Source organism: Pseudorasbora parva, chromosome 13 (genome assembly GCF_024679245.1).
Source record: "Pseudorasbora parva isolate DD20220531a chromosome 13, ASM2467924v1, whole genome shotgun sequence".
NCBI lineage: Eukaryota > Metazoa > Chordata > Actinopteri > Cypriniformes > Gobionidae > Pseudorasbora > Pseudorasbora parva.
The window spans coordinates 10,213,046-10,229,924 of NC_090184.1; the positions used below are offsets into that span (position 1 = coordinate 10,213,046).

General features: G+C 34.5%; 2 protein-coding genes across 3 annotated transcripts in view; both read left to right on the forward strand.

The window, feature by feature from the left end:
- si:ch211-251b21.1 (uncharacterized protein LOC571720 homolog) overlaps nt 1–10,561 on the forward strand; it is a 29,418-nt gene extending 18,857 nt beyond the window's left edge. Inside the window, exons 5-10 of the mRNA XM_067413142.1 lie at nt 978–1,204; nt 1,357–1,454; nt 3,554–3,771; nt 6,736–6,955; nt 7,343–7,587; nt 9,713–10,561. Coding sequence (XP_067269243.1) covers nt 978–1,204; nt 1,357–1,454; nt 3,554–3,771; nt 6,736–6,955; nt 7,343–7,587; nt 9,713–9,808 — 1,104 coding nt within the window. The 3' untranslated portion in view covers nt 9,809–10,561. The remainder of the gene's footprint in view (nt 1–977; nt 1,205–1,356; nt 1,455–3,553; nt 3,772–6,735; nt 6,956–7,342; nt 7,588–9,712) is intronic.
- A 5,366-nt stretch (nt 10,562–15,927) lies between these two features.
- dpp9 (dipeptidyl-peptidase 9) overlaps nt 15,928–16,879 on the forward strand; it is a 31,441-nt gene continuing 30,489 nt past the window's right edge. For both annotated transcript variants that reach the window (XM_067413143.1, XM_067413144.1), the window contains exon 1: nt 15,928–16,091. The gene's annotated coding sequence lies outside the window, so the exon portion shown is untranslated. The remainder of the gene's footprint in view (nt 16,092–16,879) is intronic.

Consider the following 16,879-nt stretch of genomic DNA (forward strand, 5'->3'; position numbering starts at 1 on the left):
CGTGAGCTGAAGCTGACAGGCAGTTGCCATGACGACTGTGTAGTTTAAGGCGGCACAAGTTTGCGTTCATTTACACTGGATCAAAACCGTTTCAGCGTCGCCTTTGATACTAGGGGCCGAGGTGGGTCAGACCCACTATATTTCAAGTCTGCTTTTATGCAGCATTACGTCTTTGAAAAGAATTTTGAGCAGACACAGGGGCGCTTTAGAGCCGCCTAAACTCGGCTGTGTAAAGATGCCTTAAGAGAAGCTACTTGAATCTCCCCGCTTCAACTTTACAGGAATTCAGTTCTTTAAAGCTGATTACGGACAGTGCTATATCCTCATTTCGATTGGAAGAAACAGCTGAGTTACCATCCTGATCTAACATGTGGACGGTTAGAAAAAAATCTAAAGAAAGAACGTAAAAAAGAATACCTATCTCAGCTCTTTTGCCAACCTTACATGCAATCCGCATGATCAAAGTTTCTGCACCGCCTCGGCAAACTGAGCATCCGGACACAGGGTGTACATGCCTGACTCGCTTCCCTCGAGAAGTTGGAGTGGAGCTTTCCTCTTAGTGACTGCACACATGCTTCAGACACCGGCACACTGGAAGTGTTCCCATAGCCTCAACATGACGCAGCGCTGAGTTCCTTTGAAAGAAAACAGCATATTAGAAGGATTTCTGAAGGTTCATGTGACACTTATGTGACAAATAATTCTCTGCCATCACATGAATAAATTATGTTTTAAAATATATTTTAAATATATATTTTAAATTATAGTATTTAACAATATTACTTTCTTACGTTCATTAATTATTGCATTTTCTGTATTTATACTATTTCTGTGTTCAACTTACCTGAAAATGTGATGATTTGCCTTTCTCATTGAGGCATTACTTTTAAATCTATTTGTCTCTACAACATTTTGTCTGTATTATGTAAAAATAGGTCCCAAGAAACCCTCCTTGTATGTGTTGCTGATTTCTACAGGAAGCAGACATTGCTGTGGCGCCACTAACCCTTACAGCTAAACGTGAGACAGCTGTGGACATGAGCAAGCCCTTTATGCAGACTGGCCTTAGTTTCATCCTAATGAAAGACTTGGCCTCAGATGACTCACAGTTCCTGAGCCTTCTTAACCTGTTCTCCACTGAGATGTGGATAGGTGTACTGGTCGCCTACCTGTTGACCTCTGTCTGTATCTTCTTTGTGTCACGGTAAGGGTGGGATGGTAGTACCATGGCACTTTGGAATATAGGATGATAATGACCTGTTCATATTATATGCCATGGTATTTCAAGTTACTATAAAAAATTGCCATGTCATCCCAAAAATTAGCAAAATCATGAACCATGGTTCTGTTTTTTAGGATTAGCCCCAGTGAATGGGAGCAACCAGAGAACGAAAAAAATTGCTTCACGCTCTCACACAGTTTTTGGTATACTGTGGGAGGACTGACTCTTCAAGGTATGTTATGGTAAATTTGTATTATTTCAATTTGTTTAATAGCATTGCAACAACCATAAAAGCATCATAGGCTCACTGGGAAAACACCTCTATCCTCCAAAAACATATGAGCCCTATTTGGATGGTAATTGTTTCTCATGGGGTCATAAATTATTTTCTAGAGGTCGACCGATTCATCTGTTTTGCCAATTAATCGGCACCGATAGCTGATTGGTGGAACAATCGTTATCGGCAAAAATCAATACTGATAGTTTTTCTGGTTTTTGTCTGTTGCGGAGCGGCTGAGACACAGTACGAGAGCTCTGAGAAGTGTCTGCTGGCATTATATAGCACAAGAGCGGCCCCTAGAGGCCAAATAACAAACTATCACTGACGTTGTTTATATCAACACACAAGGCTGCGCTTCACGGAAGCACATGAGAGCGCGCTAACACATCTGATGCGCGTTTAAAACACCTAAAGGGAAACGGTATAAATACAGGACACTTCAGTACATGTTGCCAAATCATTGTAATGCTTTAGCAGGGAAAGAACAGCAGTATGTATGTACTTTGTCCTCGAGGCTGACAGGACGCTAACATTAGCAGTAGGCCTAACGGTTACCTCAAGCAGTTAAAACAATGGAACAATGCACTATGAGCTAACATGAATGATTAAGGTGCAATTGTATTGCTCAAATATTAATACATGCTGTAAAATGTATATTGCAAAATGTATTTAGTTCATGTAAGCTGGCTGAATAAGCTAATACATCCTTGTTAACAAATGGGACTTGCAGTCTATTACCTATGACGTTCACATACATGTTTCTAGGTTATAGCTAAATAAATATTTATTTGCAATATTTTAATGTTTTAGTTATTTCCTGTAGAATTTTTTTCTGTTAGAACTTATCATTTTAATATATTCATATTTACATATGCACTTTAGCACATTTTCATGGTTCAGTACTGTTTTACTTAGTGTTATGTTTCATCCAGTATCTATTTAAAAAAACTATTGGTCGATTAATCGGTTGTCGGAAAGTGTGGTCCAACCTAGTTACCGGTATCGGTAAAATCCACTATCGGTCGACCTTTAGTATTTTCATCATTTACAGAGGCTAGTCTGATTTCATAGCTGTCCGAATCCAGAATATCAGTGTTTTCAAGAAGAGATCACCATCAAAATTCACTGTTCATATCCTTTTTAACCACTGCAGAGCACCCAACAGTTGTGCATGGCGGTTATTGGAATGCATTTTAAAGATCCTTAAAGAAGAGAATTATCTTTCACCATGTAGATAAGAGGATGTATTAACTTATTTCTGCTCATTTTCAAATTTTTAAATAACATCCATCATTTTAAGATAAAATCAAGATAGAAACCCATTTTAATGCATCTATCTTCCTATTTTTAAACAGAAGATATAAATATTTAAATAATAATTAGGATATTATTTTCCAATTCTTGAATTAAATATGAATTTATTCTTAATATAATAACATTTTATTTACAGCAGACAATCCCGTGAGCAGCGTGTTCCCGGGTCCATAGGATAAAATTCTCATCTACACCGTGAATAAATCGTCATCCAAATACATGAGTTTTATCACTGAGGTGGCATGCAAATTTATTTTTATGGAAGTCCACATGAGAAACAATTACTGTCCGAATAGGGTGGCTACATACAAGCAGGTTGCAAAAATGATTGAATAAAAGGGTATGATTATTTATGAGCAATGTGTATTAGAGAAAAACACTTATTTTGTATTGTAATTTTATCTAATGTGTTATCTTGCGTTTGTTAACTATTGATTGGGTTTGGTGTAGATGGTAGGCCTAAATTATTTTATTCAAATGCGATAGAGCATTTAGAGTCCCTCACAAGAACTACCATGATATGTAACCCACAACAACCAAGGTTATAAAACATTGACACATTAATTATTCTCATATAAAAATGAGCATGCTTTTAGTGCCACTCACTGGGCATTTTACTTTAACATAATTTTTTTTTTTATTATGCCAAAAGCATGTTTTTCCAGTGAACCTGGGTGGATAGATTAGTGACTTATAGTGACTGAATTAAAAAAAGTTTGTTAAAAATTTTACCGTAGGTGCTGGTCCTCACCCAAAGGCTCTTTCGGGACGGGTCATTACAGCTATCTGGTGGCTGTTTTCATTAGTGTTGCTTGCTTCTTACTTTGCCAACCTCAGTTTATGGCTGCATTCAGACAACCAGCAACTGTCAATCAAGAGCTTTGAAGACCTAGCTAATCAAAATTTTATTGAGTATGGTACCATTAAAGATTCTTCATCTTTTGCATTCTTCAAGGTAAGACACAGCATTTATTTAAATCTATAGAATCATTTCATTTTAATATATAATATGAGCCTATTATTATATTGTAAGACTTTTTAAGGGTAAGTTCATCAGAAAACTGAAAATTCTGACATGAATTACTCACCATCATGTGGTCCTAAACTTTTGTTCATCTTCTGTACAGAAATTACTTTTTTCTTAAGAATAAAATTATTCTTAACTGCCAATTTCTTCTTATTTTCTAACTTAAGAAAAAATATAAGAATATTTAGTATTCCCAAAAACTTTTCTTAAAAATGTTCTTGTCTTTTTCTTTTGACTATTATTAAGATAAAATTTAAGAAGTATTCATATTCACGAAAACAAAAAATGTCTTAAAATCATCGTAAATAACTTATTAGGATAACCTCCAACCTATCTTAAATACCCAAATGTAAGATGTTTAACCAATTTATTGGGTTGTTTCAAATATTCAGCATTACAACATAACAGTAGCTAGCTAAATATAATATTTATAATTAATAGTAGCTTACCATATGGACAAGTATAAAACCAGCAAAGCTTGCACCAACCGGCAAGACAATGGAACGTCATGTTTAAAAAACCTGTCTCCGGCGCAATAATTCCGATCTTTCATGTATTCATACTCTTGTGTAAATACTCTTGTCTCTTCCGTGATACCCTGAAATTTTGAATAATCCGATCTAATATGATTTCTGACCTGTAAGGTTGCCAGAATAATAATCCTACACGGTTTGTTAATAGGCCAGAGGAGAACTGGCACCCCGACTGAGTCTGGTTTCTCCCAAGGTTTATTTTTCTCCATAATGCCCTGATGGAGTTTTGGTTCCTTGCCACTGTCGCCTTTGGCTTGCTCAGTTGGGGACGCTAAAATTATGATCAAAGTTATTCAACTAGTTATACAGATAAAATTTATGAATTAGGTTTGAATTAATTCTATAAACTATAATACTGATCTGCCAACATTGTCGCTATATGATAAATTAAAATAAGCTGATAACATCACTGTTTTCTCCAGAACGACTGTACAGCAAAATCTAATTTTGATGCAATATTATCCTGTTTGACACTGTGAAGCTGCTTTGACACAATTGTGATTGTAAAAGCGCTATACAAATAAAGTTGATTGATTGATTGATTGATTGATTGATTGATTGATTGATTGATTGATTGATTGATTGATTGATTGATTGATTGATTGATTGATTGATTGATTGATTGATTGATTGATTGATTGATTGAGAAACTCCACGTAATTTAAAAATACTACTGTTATTGTGTCACAAACAGTAGTTTGAAGACTTTTTCAGGTGAGAATGTACTTGTTTAAAGATTAAAAATGTGGTTTATTTATAAAGAGTGCTTATTTGACAATTTTACCTGGCGTTTTCTGAGTACTGAGAGCCAGGCCGTCAGCAGGTGTTCAGCGCTCGTTAACCCGCAGAGAGCAGCCTTTCCTCGGCCAGTACTTCTGACGTCTGCCGCGGGCTCGCGTCTTGTGTAGATCTAACAACCGATCCTTGGTACCCGAGCAGCGCTCTTGATAAACGGCTAGGCTCTTATAAAATACAGATTTTACCGACACGGTACATTAAAAACACAACATTTAGTGATTTGCTCCCGTCAAGCCAGTCACAACGAAAAATAAACACACTTAATATGATAATCTGTAGGAAGTGCAAAAAGACAGGCTTTGAGGTGTTTTTCATCCAGCGAGTCTTCAGTAATACCTTTCAATAAAATAACACCAAATAACATCACTTATTTTCTTCTTAAGTAAAAAATTAAGATGTTCTTAAGAAAATATTTGAGAGCTTCTTAAGAATTTTTCAAGAATTGCACTAAGGAACATTCTTACGAACTTCTTAGAATTTATCTTAAGAATTTTATTGACTTCTTTCTCAAAAACATTTTCGTGAATTCGGACTTCATCATGTAAAATGATTGTACAGAACACGTTCAATTAAGAACTTTTGTGATAAACTTGAAACTTGAAAATGACTTTTAGTGGATGTACAAAAATCATGAGTGAAAATACCTTAATTTGCGTTTTATAGGTTGAAATTGAAGCAACATAAGAGTGAATAAATGATGACAGAATTTTGTACTTTTATGTACTTTTACGTAAGAATTTTAAGCTGTGTTTGGCCCAATTTAGATTTGACAGTATTACATCGAAACAAAGCAATGTGTTTGTGTAAGAAAAATATCATATTATTAAGTAAAATATCTAGCCTCCGCCAGACCATATTCATATTCAACTTACGAAAATACAAATACAACACCGACCAACCGCCACATTCTGCTTGTGCAATGTCAACAGATGAAAACAGGCAGCAATAATAACGCAACAAAATAACTGAAAACAAGAGCCAGAGCAAATATTTTACATTTTATCTGCATTTGAATATGGAATCAATACAGAAACAAACCACCTGTGAGATGAGATGCTACACTTTCGCGGATATTCCGTATCATAAGCAAAAAGTCTCTGCTGATAAAAACATTGCCCTGCATGCCAAAACTGCATGGGGTTTTCAGCAGAACGACTAGCGTTTTCAGCTGGATAAAAATATTTTGGTGGACACACGGCCTTAAGGATTTTGAATTGCATGAGATGTTATATTTTAATACAGAAGGCGGTCTGGCGGAAGCTAGATATTTTACCATATAACTTGTTAAATATGGATATTCTGCTTTAGAAGGTCTTTATGACCCCCCTGGAGCAGGGGGATTACTTTTATAGTGGATAGAAGCACTTTTTGCATGCCATTCACTGCCATTATAATACTTGGATTAGCCAGGACATTTTTTTTATTTAACTCGGATTGTACCTAGGATGGCCTGAGGGTGAGTAATTATGGGATAATTAAATGTTTGGGGTGAACTATCCGTTTAAGCATTATTTGAAGAGCAGCTGTCAACAATGTTTTACTGTTATTTGTCTTTGACCAGAACTCAAACAACCCAACATACCACAGAATCTATGAGCACATCAAGAATGCCCAGAGCTATTCACTCAATGCAGAGGAAGGTTTTCGCAGAGCTCTGAAAGGCAACTATGCTTTCATCGGCGAGTCTGTGTCTCTCGACCTGGCAGTGTCGAGATACTGTAACCTTACGCGTGCCCCAGAAATCATCGGCATGAGGGGATACAGCATTGCTGCTCCTTTAGGTATGCTCTCTGTTCCAAAAAAATTATATTATTTTGCATACAGCAAATTAAGTTTCAAAACTTAATTCTAGACATACGTACCATGGTACTGCCATAGAGCATTGGTTTAATGTTCAATGATATTCTTACCGTTCATTTACCATGTAAACACTATGGTACTTGAATATTGTAATCGGTAGTGTCATGGTATTAGCATCTAATACGATTCTAAGTGTGTGTGTGTGTGTGTGTGTGTGTGTGTGTGTGTGTGTGTGTGTGTGTGTGTGTGTGTGTGTGTGTGTGTGTGTGTGTGTGTGTGTGTGTGTGTGTGTGTGTGTGTGTGTGTGTGTGTGTGTGTGTGTGTGTGTGTGTGTGTGTGTGTGTGTTTATGTCCATTAATGTCCTTAGGCTCTCCTTTGATAAAGAACCTAAGTGTTGCGATTCTCCAGCTGAGTGAGTCTGGTGAGCTGGATTACTTCCGCAGCAAGTGGTGGGCTAGCAGTTGTGTGGCTAAAAATGGCAAGAGTGCTCCACTAAAGGCCACTAGTCTGAAGGGAATCTTCTTATTACTGGCACTTGGCCTGGGACTGGGGCTTTTCTTGGCTTTGATGGAACTGGCTGCCAAATCACGAAAAATTGCTAACACTCAGCAGGTGAGGACCCTCCAATAATGTTATTATTGGATTTTTATCTTCAATTCTATTTCAAAGTGTGGTTATTTTTAAGAATCAATTAAAAAAAATACCATTGCGTATTTCCACATATTAAGCAGCGTGACCATTTTCAACTGTTTTAATTACCACACTATGGTCCTCTAGTGGTTAAGAACAATGTGTCGTTCGACACCCATAAGACCTCCGTTCATCTTCAGAACACAAATGAAGATATTTTTGTTGAAATCCAATGGCTCAGAAAGGTCTCCATTGGCAGCAATGACATTTAATCTCTCAAGACTCATAAAAGGTATTTAAGACGTCGTTAAAAAGCCCATCTCACTACAGTGATTCTACAATCATTTTATGAAGTGACGAGAACAGTTTTTGTGTGCAAAAAAAATATTTATTAAACTTGTCTTTATTCAAAAAGTTCTTGTCTTCCATCTGGTCCTCTGACGTGAACTCACGAAGCATTGCGACGCATGTCAAAGGCCCAGATGAAAGACAAGAACTTGTTGAATAAAGTCGTTATTTCGAATTTTTTTGCGCACAAAAACTGTTCTTTGCTTTATAAAATTATTGTAGAACCACTGTAGTGAGATGGAATTTGTAACGACGTCTTTAGTGCCTTTTATGGGTCTTGAGAGATTAAATGTCATTGCTGCCAATGGAGACCTTTCTGAGCCATCGGATTTCAACAAAAAAATATATTACAATTATACAATATACAATATATTATACAATAACAATACAATATATTATAATTAATGACATACTTATCATTTAGGGGTAATCTAACTCTTTAAGCGATATAGCCAGTTTAGATGGAAAGGATCTCAAGCTGACTTGCTGAAGACATTATTGTATAAATAGATAGACATGGTACTTCCTTGAAAATAAATTCCAACACAGAGCGACAACAACCACAATCAAATGACCCTTTACAATAGATAACTACATATTACAATTTATCAGTTCAATAAAATACCTTACCCGTCCCGTTGAGTAATAAAAACACCATACACTACACTTTTAAAACATTCCAAATCCCTCAGTTCTCGCCATCTCCAAAAAAAACAAGCCAATGTTGATTCTGGTTTTATTACGAGCTCTGTCGCGTTCTCTTTTTGCTAGCTGACTCTCATCTGTTCAAAAGTTTTTTTAAGAACAGTGATTTCCCGGAAGTTTAAGATTTAGCTGCTCCATGTCAACCTTTCTCAGTCGTTGTGACAATGAACCTACGCCACTTCAACACGTCAAAGTGGCCGGAATAACTTTTTTCTATTTATGGATATAAAGAGACATATACGGGCGAGTGACGTATGTATGGAATTTTCTATGAAAACCACCACACCCTGTCTAAAATATAAACACTTGCCATAGTGAATCAGAGTAAGACGGATTGATGATGCAATATTAAAATGTTGTTAATTTTGAACAAAAGAAGGTTACATATTGTACATTTAAGAAGCAAATCAGCATATTAGAATAACTTTCAAAGGATCATGAACCGTTCCTTACTCAAAGTTTCACAGACAAAGTTTAATCTTAGTCCTAGACTAAATGTATGTTTGAATGGTTTTACCTACACTGAAATATCTCAAAATATGTCAGTGCCATTGTTTTGTCTCAAGATGCACACCAGTAACTTTTCTTTCTAAGGCATGATTATAAAAGCTCCTTAAAGCCTAGTTTCACAGACAGGTCTTAGATTAAACCAGGATTAAGTCTTAGTTTAATTAGGACATTTAAATTGCTTTTATAAAAAAAAACATTACTGGTGTCCACCTTGAGGCAAAACAATGGAACAGACAATGTTTTTGATATATCAGTGGAAGTCACATTTAAGTACAGCTCAAACATGCATTTTAGTCTAGGACTAAGTGTGAGCTGTCTGTAAGCGAAAGATCTTACATAATCTCCCAAAGATTTAAACACCTAAAAAAATGTAGGTTTGTGGTAATATAGATTTATGATAATTTGATGATAAATTCATTACTGCAACTAAGAAGAAAAATAAACTAAAGTGTTTTCTGAAAATGGACTATGGTAGTAAACTGACCTGAGACCAGGTACACACACAGACCCAAGTTGAAAGTGAAAATGACCTACTTTCTTACAGAAATCCTGCTGCTCTGTGATGTCCGCTGAACTCAGTCAGCGCTTCAGAGGTGGCGAGGTGACGTCAGCGGAATCCTCTGAGAAAAGCAAAGCCTAAACCCCAGCAAAGCATTGACAAGTGCATTTAATCACTTAAAATATTAATGTTCAAATCAAAATTATTCATTACTAACAAAGCAGGGTGGGTGAAACTTATGAAGACATTGTGCACACATTTTTATTTTGTAATGATTCACCATAATAAAATATTACCAATATGTATAAACACTTTCCAGTTTAAATAATATTATGTTTTCATGTAATAAGACTTTTTTTTTCATATTTCACTTTTTGGTGAGAATTATGTTTTTGAAAGTTTTCATGAATTTCACCCAGGTAAAAGTTTAGCATTTTATATAGACAAGATGTGGTTCTACTAATTTCGGATTAATTTTTCTTATTTGATTAAAAAAGGTTTAGTTGGATGCGGATACATCATTTTATTAATATGTTATGTTGTTTCAATACAAGATCGGACACAGCAGTTAAGGTAACAAATTTATTGGGAGAAAATAAAGATTACTTAAAATTTTGAAAACAAAATTTCTTGTCATATTCGACCTTCTATATTACTGAGATCAGCCCTTATATTTTATTAGCAGAACAATGTGTGCCATGGGTAAAATTGTGATTTCCAAAAATGCATGTAAGAGAAGATCGTATAAATGGTTGAATGTTTTTATATTCCTATATAATAAAGAGATGCATGCAACATTTCTGCCATGACTAATATGTATGTGAAGACTTCAGTTCAGTATTTTATGATTTTATTTTAGAGAATTATCTTAACAAAATAAAAGGCTGAAAAATGTTTGTTTGTTTTTTAGTATTATTTTTGCAAATTAATAATTGGGCTTTTAACACCTTTCATCAGTCAAGTATTCTGCTCTTGCTCCAGATGTTTTTTCAGGTTTTTTGAGGACACTCTATCAGATATATTTTGACCGGAATATTGCTATTCACTTTGACATTCACCTGTTTTGTTTTTGAGCCACTCCAGTGTTCATTCAGTGAATGGGATCAACTTTCTATGCTTGCTTCATTTCTGAATTAAACAGGCTCTCTTTAAGTATTTCACTACATTTTGCCTTATTCTTCCTTTTGGTTTAAAAACGAAGTCCAGTCACTAAAGAGGACCATAGGCAGCATGTTTAAGATTTACGGCACACATAATGCTTTGAGTCTGATGTAAATGTTCTTGGTCTTATCCAACCACACAATTTTTTCCCACGCTGAACTAAATCACTGTTTTCTTGGCAAATTCACATGGTTCTTTTTGAGTAATTGCATCTTTGTGCCAGCCTCTCATTGCAGTGTTATTCACAGCTCTTCATTTGGTCGAGTGGGTCACCTTTACTCTGTTATAGCCATTGAATTCTGCAGCTCTTTCAAAGTGAACGATGGCCTCTCTGTGGCTTCTCCCACAAATCTCATTGCATGTGGTGAAATGTAGTTAGGCTACTTTTAACTGTAATGTGCTATTTCTATTTGATTTGACCCTTGATGTAACTTAGTGATAATAAATCATATTTTTGAAAACAAGCAGCTAATTATGAAGTCCCTCCATGAAGTACATTTACCAAGAAATTATATATATATATATATATATATATATATATATATATATATATATATATATATATATATATATATATATATATATATATATATATATATATATATATAAATATGTGTGTGTGTGTGTGTGTGTGTGTGTGTGTGTGTGTGTGTGTGTGTGTGTGTGTGTGTGTGTGTGTGTGTGTATATACATATATATATATATATATATATATATATATATATATATATATATATATATATATATATATATATATATATATATATATATATATATACTTTAATATACACATACATATATTAATATATTCAAACTGATATATGATTTTAAGTACTTACATTATAGTTTATTTAAGTAATTATATATATATATATATATATATATATATATATATATATATATATATATATATATATAATTACTTAAATGACTTAAATATACTATAATGTAAGTATTTAAAATCATATATCTGTTTAAATGCTTCAATTTGTTTTTATATTATATTATTATAATGTGAACACAAACTGTGGTAGGCTTTTTAAACGGATCTCATAACTAAATAAACTATTTTCAAAACGTGAACATTTTAATTAAATTATAGGCTTAGTTAGTTACTTAAAAATCCCTGAAACCCACACAAAAATGACCCATGTAGGCTAAATGAGTAATTCTGAGTTTGCACGGTAGCCTACCTGTGGTGGTGGTGGTGGTGGTGGGTGTGTGCTTGTAAATGTGTCGGAGTTTTGTTACCGTGCTCATCATCCGTTATCATCTACCACTAAAAAAATGTTTAACGTTTTATTTTACAGGTCTTTTGTGCTGCGTTTCAGTTGCGTTGTTTTTTTTTGTTTTTTTATTACGCTAACTTCCCTCCGTCTCGTTCACGCGGATGTGCGTCATTGTTTACGTTGCCTGAGTGCCCACTACCCACTACTGGCGGAACCTTTGCAATGGACTGAACTGGAATGCCCACTTGGAATCCGCCATGGAGTTGATTTTTTTTTTCTCCTTACGAAATTGTTTAATGCAGAATTCTATATGTGTATTTGTTTTTTGTTTTTTAAATGTTTTAAAAAATAATTAAAATATCATAGAGTTGTTTGTGATGAGGTAAATTAAATGGGATATGCGGTGATGTCACAATCATGTTGCATTATGGAAACCTATATGAAGCTGCCTGAAGTGAGCGTATGAAGTAGACTCGCTCCCTCTGTCCAAACCGAAGGGGCGATGGTCTGTCCATATAAATTTCCCTCATCCACTTCACAAAGTGGAATGCACTTCAAAATGGCGGCAGGGATTCCCTGAGGGGAAGTGCTTAGGGAAGTTTGGGAGTGTGTGTCTAAAAGTGGAGTGGAACGCAGCCCTAGTGAGCGCACACTTCCTTACATCATTCTCTTTCTATGAATCCTGTATTCACCGGTTCTAAAAAAGAAATAATAATAATTCTATGGGAGGGACCAAACATACATCCACTTAAAGCAAAAGTTCACCCAAAAATGAAAATTATAGCCCATGATTTACTCACCCTCAAGTCATCCTATCAGGTGTATGACATTCTTCATTCAGTGTGAATACAATCAGAGTTGTATTAAAAAATGTCTCTTCCAAGCTTTATAATGGCAACGGCAGTTTCTGTTTTGTAGTCCATATCCATCATAAAGTGCTTCACACGGCTCCGTGGGCTAATAAAGGCTTTCTGAAGTGCAGCAATGAGTTTGTGTAAGAAAAATATCCATATTTAAAAGTTTACCATCTGTAATCTCTAATTTCTGCTAATTGTCGTACACACGTTCACGAAAGACTGGCATTCCAGCGTATGAAGTTTGTTTTGCTCTATCATCTGCGCTTCCGCATTCGTCACCGGAACTTAGCCACATCTACGTCGTACATCATAAAACGCCATTCTCTCGTGAACGTGTGTATGACAGTAGGCAGAAGTTAGAGATTACAGATGGTAAAGGTTTAAATATGGATATTTTTCTTACATGACTTAAGGGTAAGTAAATCATGAGCTAATTTTCATTTTTGGGTGAACTATACCTTTAATATCATCAAAAGGAAATGATGGAAGGAATTAAAGTAACAATGTTAAAAATAAAATTAGCAACATCAGGGCTAAATCGTTGAGCCACAGTTATCATTTAAGAGATGGTCTTGAACACTATATTAGATTGTCTTAAAGTCCTTATAAAATCATAATTGTATTTACTTTGTTAGCACATATTACAGGTCTTAGAGTGAACAATGAATCTGTGCAAGGTAATTCAAAGAAAAAAAATGTTTGCCACTGTAATCTTTAATTAAAATCTGAAAAGTTACTTCCAGTCTGGAAATGGCGTTCCTTTTTTCAGAAAAAAAAGGTACAGTGCTGTCCACTGGGGCGTTACCCTAAGGTACAAAAGTGAAACAGTACATCTTTGTACTTTACTCACCCCTAAATGATACATATAAGTACCTTAAAAGGTATATATTAGTACCTTTTCAGTTTTGTATATAGGGTACCGCCCCAGTGATAGCAATGTACCTTTTTTCTGACAATATGTCAATTTGACGGCTTAGGTTTGAAACCGCCCTGCCCTCTATTAAATATTACAGTACCGAAGAAAACTCACTTGCTAGCCTACTTCCGTTTACTGGGGTTTTAAATTCTTACTGGGCCAGTTTTCAAGAAACAAGGATTTCCTTTTATGTAGAATATTGTTTAAAAAGAAAAAAAGGAGAAATTATTTTTGTAACTATAAATCCATAAGCCAAAAACATTTGCTGATTATAATCGGAGAGTTTATTGGGAAGTTTACTACAAGTTGCACATTAAAAGGAAATGTTTTGAGAAAAGACATATCGTGGGATTACATTCCAAATAAAAGATTGATTGTGGAGGAAGTCTGTGGGCCCAATTATTTTTAGGGTATAATTAAAGAAGTCAAAATCAATCAAATTTAAGCCAACATAGTAGTAAATTCCCATTAAACTATACAGCAATTCTACATAAAAAGACATTATTGTTTCTTGAAAACTGGCCCAGTAAGAATTTAATATAGAACTGATTTTCTTTTATAAATTTGGACTGAGCGGCAGGGTAGAGTGGGGGAGAACACCCCCATGGGGTAAAACTAGATAAAACCAATACCAGTAACACCAATGACAGGACACATTAGAAGGAAAAGAGAAAACTCTTTAAAATGATAACTTTCTTTTAATTCAACAAAATTAAGTACAAGCAAATAATAAAATTTTTATTAAACGGAATCCTTCTCAACTGTTACAGTTGATAGGTTACACAGTTGACAAGTAACACATTTCACATTTCGGCCATTTTTGGGTCTTGTGCAAACTGCTGGCCTTGGATAATTGGTAGCTGACCTAGATTAATGTATGTTTTTATATTCTTTCTCTACACATTTATAAATATAATATGTGACGCAAGTTTACCAGAACATGTTGATAACACAGTTGACGGTCAATTCATCTACTCTGCAGAAAATAATATAAATGGTATATTGAAGAGGAGAAGTTATAATTTACCACACTGTCTTTAAATTTACCTCCAAAAAAGGAATGACATCATTTGATGGACTTTGGAACAAACCATTGCTGAGGAGGGTTTATAGGGAGTAACACCTTTCTCATAATTGAATGATTATTTTGGACAAATATAGATATATTCAGAAACATGCATTTTAGTGCTAATCTGAAGATCAAACCTCACATTTACCAAATGGGACAGCACAAAAACAGTGAATTCTAGTATAGAATATGACATTTTTGCAAGATAAAAGATAGGTATCGGTTTGATTTTTGTATTAAATTGATAAAAAATCTCCCCTGATATAAAATCAATCATTGCTTGAAGTGAAAAGTTAATGAAAAATTGTTAAAATTGATAATTGAGTCCACGGACATGAAATGTACCCCTAATTATAAAAGGGCTCAATTATAAAGTTATATCATTTTTAACAGTAAGAAAAAAAAAATGAAGAAATAAATAAATATATATATATATATATATATATATATATATATATATATATATATATTAAGCTTGTTGTATTGCAGAACATCACAGTTTTATATAATATTGTAAGAGAAAAGCCTGTAGTTAAGAAGTAGGCCTAACGTAGCCTGCATGTTATTAAAGGAAAATATAATTAGCCTATATTTGGAATTTATATTTAAAAATTACCCCAGGCATCAGCTTAGCAGCCATTTAGCATCAACTAACAATATTTTTCAGAAAGGTAGATTGTCTCTTTTTTGTCTCTTTAATCGGAATTGCTATTACAGATAGAGGGTGTAGTAATTTATATATATTAAGCTTGTTGTATTGCAGAACATCACAGTATATGTGTTTTATATGTGTTATATATACATATATATATATATATATATATATATATATATATATATATATATATATATATATATATATATATATATATATATATATATATATATATATATATATATAAATAAATTAAACATTGCATTGTAAATGAATCTACATGTTTGGGATTAATTGTGTTTTAGGGTTTTTATTTTTATTTTATATAATATAATGTAACTGAATACGGCTGGACGGAAGGCGGAAGTAGGAGTTCGTCCGCGCTTCCGGTGTGGTTGGTGATGTACGGTTGGTTTTCATCAGTACTCATGACTGTCGCTTTGTGCAGTTGTCGCGCTTATGGACTCTGTTTTTACCAGCAAATACGTTTAAGAAATCAACAGGTCACAGATGAGAGTTTGCTTTGAGGGTCTACCTGTAAGTACCCACATGCGATGTTGAGCGATCATGAGTTGAAATGATAATGTTCATAACAATGCGGTTTGCTGTGAGCGGCCCGTCAACAGAGGCCGAGCAGACATGAAATCAGCTGATGATCTTTGACAATCACCCGCACATACAGATCATCATGTTAAATAATGTGATGGTGAGCTGATACAGGGGCTTCAGTTTTTTGACGATATAAAGCTCATCTGGTAGAGCTGGAAAAAAGCTGAGATATTTATGCTAACATGATTATATCAGCTGATATTGCTAGTATTAGAATTACTAGTATTATTAACTGCTGACTCTACGTGAGATCTGTTAAGTAGAAGGCATGATTCATAAATGTTAATCTAGTTATATATAAAAAGTGTAGTTTTGTGATTGGCTTGACTTCCCGTCATCTAGATTTAATAGCAGCTCGGCTAACTGTTAGCACAGACTACACACACAACCGGTCAAACATGTCATTCACCTAACAGCTGATTCTTACTTCAGCGATCTAAACATCTGATAACTCGCACAAATCACACACAGATCGGTTTAAAACGCGACACTTTTCAGGAAACGTGTGTTAGCTTGTGGTGAAGCCTGTTCATCTGCGCTTATGGAATTATTAAAACATGAATATGTTAGTAACCGTCGTTTTGGATGTCATAGGGCGTGCGGTATTTTTTTAATCAAAGAAACGTCCCTGAAGATCGTTAATATTAAATCGAACTTGAGAATGCATACGCAAGGTCCAAACAGTGCTGGGTAGATTACTTCACTTATTACAAATT